We start from the raw sequence: 8,606 nt of genomic DNA on the forward strand, positions 1-8,606 counted from the left end.
GCCAATGTTCGTGGTTTTGTATCCACCCAGAGTCAAATACTTTAAAATTTCCAGGGACTCAGAATATTAATTCTTGAAGATTATTTGAGATTTAAGATAGGAAAAGTCCTTTGAAAAGTATCTATTTTACGGTCTGCAGGAGAAAAAATAAACAACAAAAAACCCTCAGTTCAGATGACAAGAAATCATATTTTGCAAATAAAAACTAAAATCGAAAGCCATGTCCAAGCAAATATTTTCCTTTCTATCCCCCCTAGTTTGCGATGTTTTAAATTTACTATCAAGATAGATCCTCCACAGAGCTTCCTTCATTACTGATGTCTCTGAAATCCTTATTCAGTACCTTCGAGGTTTATTATTACTTTCTGACATTAAATGCATTGCTTAAAAACATACAGTAATTGTACTTTTTTTTTCACTATGGTTTACCTGAGCAGTCATTCAACATACAGTTTGGATTGCAATGGAAAAAAATCAGCTTATGTGTCCACATCGACCTTCTCACGTTAACCAGCTCTCGCATCGTGGCCAGGAAGAGTCTTCTCAAATAGTAAGGTCGTAGAAACACAAGTTTCTCAGAAAATCGTGTGTCTTAATTGAAAGTTTGTCTCTCGGGGCTGGGCATGCGGGCTTTACAGTCTGTCAGTGATACTGACTGGCTACTCGGGATTTCAGGAGAACTGTCAGTTTTAACCATTTTGCTACAGCAATATTTAAAAAGAAAGGGGAAAAAAAAAAAGAAAAAAAAGAAAAAAGAAGCTATAATTCCAAAGATACAGATCTCTCGTTCTGAAGGAAGAGGTTCATTGTCTTTTCTCTTTTTAATTATTATTAATAATTATTTTAATCTGAACATGAAAAAAGTTCTGAAACTTTTGAGCTGCTGCTTCTCCATTTTTAATCCATTAACTGGTAGTCTTCAATTTGTTGATCACTTTTTTCTCTTTGACCCTTCTGTTTTGGAACCAGATTGTGACCTGTCTCTCTGACAGATTTGTAGTTGCCGATATCCTCCTCCGTTTGTCTTTGGTTATGAATTTATTTGTAGCATATTCCCTTTCGAGTTCTTTTAACTGGACCTTTGTGTAAGGCACCCTTTTCTTTCTCCCACGTCTGTACGAGTTCGCATCGGAGGGGTGTGAAACGACGTCTGGAACAGAAAAATCATGCAGGCAAACGTTAGAAAATCGCTCGAACCGCTTAGGACATCTTCAAGTGTACAGGGGTTAGAGTTAGAGCGCACTCCTCCGCCTGCCCCGCTCCAGCTTAGCTACTAAAGCCCGGCTCAGCATTTAGGATTCCTCTTTCCCGGCCGAAGCAGACAGCTTTTAGGCAGGGAAAGGCTCGCTTCTGTCAGACAGACAAATAATAATAACAAACCCCATGGAGCCCGGCGAGGGATTCCCGGAAGAATGGCGCGGGGCTGCAGAGATTTACCCAGACTGCGTGCTGCGGGATTTATGGAAAATAATACCGCAGACCTTGCCCCGGCCCTTTTCAACTGTTTTCTCCCCCAGTGCCGGGCTGACGAGGCGGGATGCGCCGTGAGCCGGCGGGGGGCAGGGGGCGGCACCGGTGCCGCTCCAGCGGCGCCGGGGCATGTGCGGGCCGGGGCGGGATGAGGCTGAGGAGAGCGGGAGGGGCAGGGAAGGGTCAGGCCGGGGGTGATCTCGGAGCTTTGCCGGCAGGATACTCGGGAGGGGCGAGCGGGGGAGGGGGGGGGTGGCAGGGGAAGCCATGCAGGTGTATTACCCGGGAGGGTGGATTTCCAGAGGTGAGGCGGCTGGCTCTGCTCCTTGGGGCAGTACACTTGCCCGTTCCACCCATTGGTGATGGTCCAAGGCTGGTAGCTGTCCATAGGGAGCAGGGGGTCGTGGCGCGGCTCGCCGGGGCCGCCGATGGCGGGCACCACGGGCATATCCAGATAGCCAGGGACCGGCTGGTAGGGGCCGGCGGCGTAGCCCTGGTAGAAGGCGAATTCCTTGGCCCGCGACGTGAACTCCTCGCCGGAGACCGAGGTGTCCATGTACTTGTCGGCGAAGGTGGAGGCGGGCTGGGCGCAGGACTTGATGGCGTTGTGGTGGGTCATGCGGCAAGGGTAGTAGCCGCTGCTGAAGTAGCCGTAGGGCAGAGCGGCGCCGGAGGAGCTCTGCACGGCGGCGGAGCAGGGGCTGCACTGCTTGACAGCAGGCTCGGCCATGCCGGCGGCGGGGGCTTCGCTGGAGGTGTAGGCGGCGGCGCTGGGGGCGGCCAGGGGAGCGGGGTGAGCCATCAGGTTGCGGCAGGGGTTGGCCGCCGCCGCCGCCGCGAAGTTGCTGCCGGCGTGAAACCCGTCCATGTTCTTATTGATCTCATCCAGGCTGTTGTCGTAGAGGAACATGACGGGCTCGATCCAGCGGGGGTGGAGGAGCACGGAGGCTGTCATAGCCCGCTCCGCATTGAGACTAGTGGCTCTTTTTTAAAAGCCCCAAAGACTGAAAAAAGAGATACTCAACCTCCGGGACTTGACCAAGGCTGACGCGCCAGTGTCGCGCCAGGCCGGCCCTCATTGGGCCGCTCGCCCCCACGTGATATGCAAAGCAGCTGATAAACATCTGAAGGAATAAAGTGGAGATAATTAAATAACGCAATAACCGCGCGGGGCCGGGTCCCGGCCCGGGGGCGCGGGCACGGGCGCGGGCACGGCGCAGTCCTGCCGCCGCCGCGCGGGGCGCGGGCGCTGCGGGAGGGGCCGCCCGTCCGCCCTCTCTCCCTCCCTCCCTCCTCCCTCCTTTCTCCCTCCGGCCCTCCCTCCCCTCGCCACCGAGGCGTGAGCATTTTGGACCCGTTGTTGCCGCGGTGCGTTCCCCGAGGTGCGGGGCTCCCCCCCGGCACCCCGCCTGATTTCTCCCTTGCGCCGCTTTCCTCGGGCCCCGAGCGCCACGGAAGTCTCGGAGGCCTCCCCTCATCTCCGGGGAGAGATAAGCCGCACCCCCTTGACCCTCTTCCTCCCCCGGTTTGAACCGCCGCCTCTCCCTGGGGAGCGCTGGCGGGGCCCCGGCCGGGTGGCGCGGGGAGTCCGCCGCAAGCTGCCGGGCCTGATAAGGTCTCGAAGAGGAGCCTCACGGGGTCCTTTCTGGGTGTTTTCCTCTTTCCTTCCCGCCCGTTGAAAGCCCAAGACCCATCTTGCTCCTCTCGCCACAAAGCCTCAGAAGTCAGATAAGAGGAACAGATCAGGAAATCCCGATTTTATTTGTTATTACCTTTTAGGATAGGCTCGGGGAGCGGGACGGTTAATCGGATCTCCATCGCGATTCCGCTGTATTATTTGTTGCTATAATAGTAAAACCCGGGGCCTACAATTCGTCTTGAATCTTCTTTGGCTGTAAAATATCACGTTGGCTTGTATAGTGTGCATATGGACCCACGGTGCTTTTTTGTGCTGAGAAAAAAAATTTTTTTGCTGATTTTTTAGAAGATTTTACCTCTCTGCAAGCGGAAGCTAGGAAAAACAATCGCATTCCCTTTTCATGATAAATGTTATAGTTTTTCATTGGGCGAAATAATTTTCATTTTTAATATTCCACGCACCTCTCAGCGGCGCGGATGTGTTTCCATCCAGCATTCAGTTATTCGCGCACAACCTTGAGCTCGAAACGCTCCATCTATCAATAAACTTGACCTAAAGCAGCGTTCGTCTCATCGTTAACAGCTCTCAGCCCTCATGCCTGTGGACAAAACAGCCCCAAATACTCCCATCCTGAAAACTAATTTTTGGGGTTTTTTTTTTGCAATTGCATGTTGCTTTGTTTTGCGCCTGACAGCTCGGCGTATTTATTATCCTATTGTGCTTCCTATTGACGTTGTAGCATTGTTTTGGCCGCATGGCTACAAGCGCAGAGCAGTCCCGGGACGTACATTGTTACCGAGTAGACTTTTCCTTGCCTAGCGCAGAGCTGCCAGCCATGAGAAACAGCCCTTTGGCGCCCATGGTTTTTTTTCAAGGTGCTTTTTTCCGTGCGATGGGTTGGGATACCTGAAGTCCCTGTCATTCCCCTGATAATTTGGCAGCATTTCACCCGCTTTTTTCCTTCGTTGTAGCCAATAAAGAGTTCCAATTTTGACTTCGCATACTCTTTTCCGCATTCTTCCTCATGCCCAAAAGCAAATATTTATTCCCCGCATATTTTTCCTTTTCTTTCAGGCTCCAGTTTTGAAACCTGTAGATTCCCCCAGCCAAACATTGCTTGACTGGCATGAATTGGGTCGGGTTTTTTTCCTCTCGTTTCTCGTGGCTGCTTCTGAAAATCGCGTTGCCGCGGGGCGGGGTTGGGGGGAGAGGGGGGAAGGGAAGGCAGCTCTATGGGGCAGCTCTGTTTTACATACGGGTTAGACACGGCTAGAGGCCAAGGTCAAGTTGAAAGTTGCAGTCTAGCCAATGTGAGAACTGTCATTCACAGTCCGAAGATCTGTCTGATTTGTTAAAAAGCGGGTAGCCATGAGAACACTAATCTCCCCAGCTCACCTCTGCCCCCCTCCCCAGTCCGCCCCCCTCGCCAAACTCTCCTCTCCCTCAGCCGTGGAGCGTTTCTCGCTGGTCTGCCTCTACTTTTCAAACCCCTTTCCATAAGGAGGGAGAAGCCATGTGAAACCATAGATTTCAGCCCCACTGCAAACTATACAAGTGGTGGAAGGTTGGGAGGGGAGCGAAGAGGGGGAGACGCGGGGGGGGGGGGGCGTGTATCCGGTCGGCTGAGTTTTTGCTGGTTGTTTTTTTGTTTTGTTTACCCGCTTGGGACTGTTCCAGCCCTGTGTGCGAAAGGGAGATCAGATTAAAGAGCTCTCTTTTCTCCCTTCTCTGCATCTCTCCCTCGCTCTAGAGCTCTGTTTAATCACGAGGGAAGAGGGCCGTGCTTTTCACTGCTGATAAGAGCAGTGATACAACTATCCCCTTCCCCTGTTTGCCATGACGTGGGTGGGAATCAAAGAATGGGACCGTTTCCTCAAAATAGGCAAAATGGCATCTCCAGGGTGCGTATGCAGCACCAGAAAAAATAGTTATTACCGGACACGCGACTTTACGCCTTTGTTTTGCTTTCCGAGTTTGACTGAATTTAACGAACTATTGACATGGAGAGAGGAAGAAAACCTCGTCAACTATTTTCTCTTCCTCCCGCCCAGATACCCAGTTTTCATTCCCCAGCTATAATTCCTTCCTGCCTTAATGGGTATCTCCCATTAAATATTAGAAAGGAACCGTGAGGGCTGAAGGCATCGAGCAGAACAGATGTTCTTGGGAAATCATGGACCCTGTAATGAACACCAGGGATAAAAATATGCCCGAGCCTACCGCTCCGCCTTGAACATATACTGTTCCTTACCAATTGTAGAGGAGCTTTTATTTTTCACAGTATAAGGCTTGGCACGCAGTAGATAAATTAACCAAAACTAAGAAAGGGTTTACCCAGCGCCACTGATTCGTTTGGACATGCTCTACAAAAGCTTCATTTTGTAAAATTAACTTGATAATGGCATGCTTCCATGCACGCAACCGACAGACCAGTCGAAGCTTCTTCCAAGTTTTTTGTCTCTTTCATGCGAAATAAACATAGGATACAGCAAATACAAGCGTATAGTGGAGCCACAGCATTTTCTAAGAGATTTGATGCAAACCTCCAAACTATTTTGCATTTATATAGCACGTAAAATATTTTTGAGAGAAACACATCTATTAAATCGTTTCCCCTAAAACGAGTATTAATTCCTTAGGGAGCAAGAGGATGAACAACCATGTTCAGTAGGAGGATTTAAAAACGTGTTGAAGCCTTTCAGAGCCAGGCAATTTCTATCTGGTTTTCCCGTTCGGGGGCGGTTACCCCTTGCAATGCACGGCCATGCCCATTTCAGGTATTACAAAATCCTTTAGTTGCATTTGCTTCTCTTGGCTGCACTGAGAGCGATCAGATGCATTTAACCCACTCCGCAGGTGTAAGCAAGGGCAGAATTTGGCCCTTACAAGTGCTTTGAACTAAGTAACTATGTGCTCCTGACACCAGGAGACCAAAGGTAGTCTTGCCGCAGTAAGGACTATAAGATTTTGGCCTTAAACAAGAAAGTGTAAATTATTTGTAAATGTCCCCATGTGATAGGAATACGGCCACTCATTTTCCTGAAGAGGCCTTAAAATTTATATTTTCTTTGGGAAACCAAAAATCCTTTCAACTGAATGTCAGATTTTGCAAACATGGAGTTTGTCGGCAGAGTATCTAGAAGGCTTTTTTCCAAGCAAGACTTTGTGTGATAACACACAGAGGCACTATCCGGAGCCCTGCAGCGGGCATGCCCGACTGAGAGGAATTCGGATTCCTTGTAGGATAATCACAGTCATACGAATGCAGAAGAAAAACTGTCGCCCAGGGAAATCCACTCTTACTTTTCCATCCACTGCTTCGATCTAATTAATGAACAGGAAAAAAAACCCAAATCCATGGCTGAGTGTTGTACATATATGTTTGCCACAGAGTTAAATCCCTCTAAACCCGCCAAAAGATCTTAGCTGATAATGGAGGGGCTAGAGGGTGATCTTACTTATTAATAATCATCTCCGTCTTGCAGAGCCCAGGAGTCTTGGAAGACGCGGGAGTAAAGTGATAGCAGGGGCAAGAGCCTTAATCGAATTTGATTTTCATGAGCAAATGAAATTTACCTTCCAGAAGGTTAATTTGGTGCAGTACTGTCACCGCTGTTTTCTTCCACAATTTCTAAAGCATCAAGTATTGAGATAAACATTTCTGAGTCCGTTTTAAAGACACGTTGTATTTCAGGATATTCATGTGTTTCTAATGGAAGTAAGCAGCTTTACGAGCGGGGTTCGCAGGACATCTTAACTCTCTCCCTCCCACTGCGTGCTGGGGGGGCTGAGATAATTACAGAATAAGAAGAATTTGAAAAAGCAAATGCAGAAGGGGAAAGTCCGGGAAGATTTCTCTCAGGTATAAAAGGCGACCTGAAAATCCTCAGTTGCATATTACATACGGACCTATCTATTTCAGTCCACCCAAACTTTCAAACGGCCACCTCCTATAAATAAGGTGTGCTCGAAAATAATGTAATTGCTTTCAGCCGAAGTGTGTGACATGGACTAAAATTTATGGAGGGAGTTCTCAGAAGATTGCTTCACTCTGTGGTTCGGGATTTTTTTTTTTAATTTTTCAGCTCTAGAAAAGACGCTGGGGTATTTCATGTGACTAAAGTGAAAATGGGAATGATCCTGATCTCTGTCTCACGGACAAGGTCTTTCTTCTGACTTTTTTGGTTGAATGGTTTTCTCTTTCTTTCTTTCCTTTTTTCCTTCATTTTTTCTCTGTAATATTTTCTCAAGCTTGTTTCCAGGACGGGTGCGGTAGCTTTCTGTTTGTATTTGGCGGGTGAAGGCAGCAGAAGTCTGGCGTTACTTGTTGGTAGTCAGCAGAAAATATTTTACTTAAACTGTCGTGTAAATGCAGCGATGACGAGAAGCCCTTGCAGACTCTAGTCAGCCGCAGGCTGCTTGAACACAGTGATAAAGTACTCTCTACAATTTCAATTAATTTTGCCATGCAAAGTGAGACGAATTTCTTCGCAATCAGTTCTGCTCGCTTACACAAAGGGAGCCGAGAAGGTTTTTATTTTACTCTTAGTAAATTCTGATAAGTGAGAGGCCAGGCACTGTAGTACACTGTAGTAGTTTATCAGGCTGGTTACATCTTCCAGTTAAAAATGTTCTAGCATGAACGTTTAGCAGCAACAAATAACAAAATGCTACTCAAATTCATCGTCCTTGATTTTGTTGGGTTTATCCTTCGATTTTCCGGATTTAGCGTTTTGAGGTTAAATTCATTTCTTGCCTTATCTACCAGTAGGTCCCAATTTTGGGGGCGAGGGGGGAAATAAAGGCAGGGTACAGCGAGCTTCAATGGCATATCCCCTCGATTTCTGCTGGGAGCTTGTAATAATTGCTACCACATGATCACATGGTGTATTGTTGCAGCCTGATTACAATTAAACTTATCCCTCCACCTTTTTCATTAGGGGGAGAAAAAAAAAAGCTCTTCCTGAGCTTCAGGCCCACTTTGTGCTGTTTTAGTTCTCTTTGAAAAGCTGTGGGAGGAAAGAAGGCGAAGTCGCTCTTTTCTTTACAACGCGAGAGAAAGCGCTTCCACAAAGCCCTTCTCACCATAACATTCCTGCAATAGCGTGACATTTACACAGCGTCCGACCAGGAGGGCTCAGGGGCAGGAGTGGACGCGGCTGCTCTCTGCGAGAAGTTGCAGGGTCTTTTTCTTTCTTAAATCCAAAGCTGTATCTTCACCTAGGGAAACAATAGGGTTCTCAGTGCTAAAGACGCCTGTGTGCAGTATCTAGAGAAAAAAAGGGGAGGAAAAAAAAATACAGGAAACATTGGACATGTTTGCCTTTACTGGAAGACAGCTGTTTGAGTACATTTTTTAAGAGGGTTTTTGGGTTCCCTTTCAGAAGTGGTTTTGATGGAGGCAGTTTATCTTTAATGTCTGTGTAACAGCTCTTTTTCCTCATTTTTCTAGCCGTTTGCTTACATGAGACTGTACATATACAGGGCTCTAATCGCG

At 48.0% G+C, this 8,606-nt stretch overlaps 1 protein-coding gene across 1 annotated transcript; it reads right to left on the minus strand.

The window, feature by feature from the left end:
* Positions 1-882: 882 nt before the first annotated feature.
* HOXA13 (homeobox A13) lies at positions 883-2,494 on the minus strand. Its single transcript, XM_065629542.1, has 2 exons — positions 1,753-2,494; positions 883-1,150 (listed from the first exon to the last, which is right to left on the minus strand). Exons 1-2 carry the CDS (start codon positions 2,423-2,425, stop codon positions 906-908), a joined length of 918 nt encoding a protein of 305 aa, XP_065485614.1. The 5' UTR covers positions 2,426-2,494; the 3' UTR covers positions 883-905.
* Between the last annotated feature and the right edge of the window lie 6,112 nt (positions 2,495-8,606).

Source organism: Caloenas nicobarica, chromosome 2, assembly GCF_036013445.1.
Source record: "Caloenas nicobarica isolate bCalNic1 chromosome 2, bCalNic1.hap1, whole genome shotgun sequence".
Classification (NCBI taxonomy): Eukaryota; Metazoa; Chordata; class Aves; order Columbiformes; family Columbidae; genus Caloenas; species Caloenas nicobarica.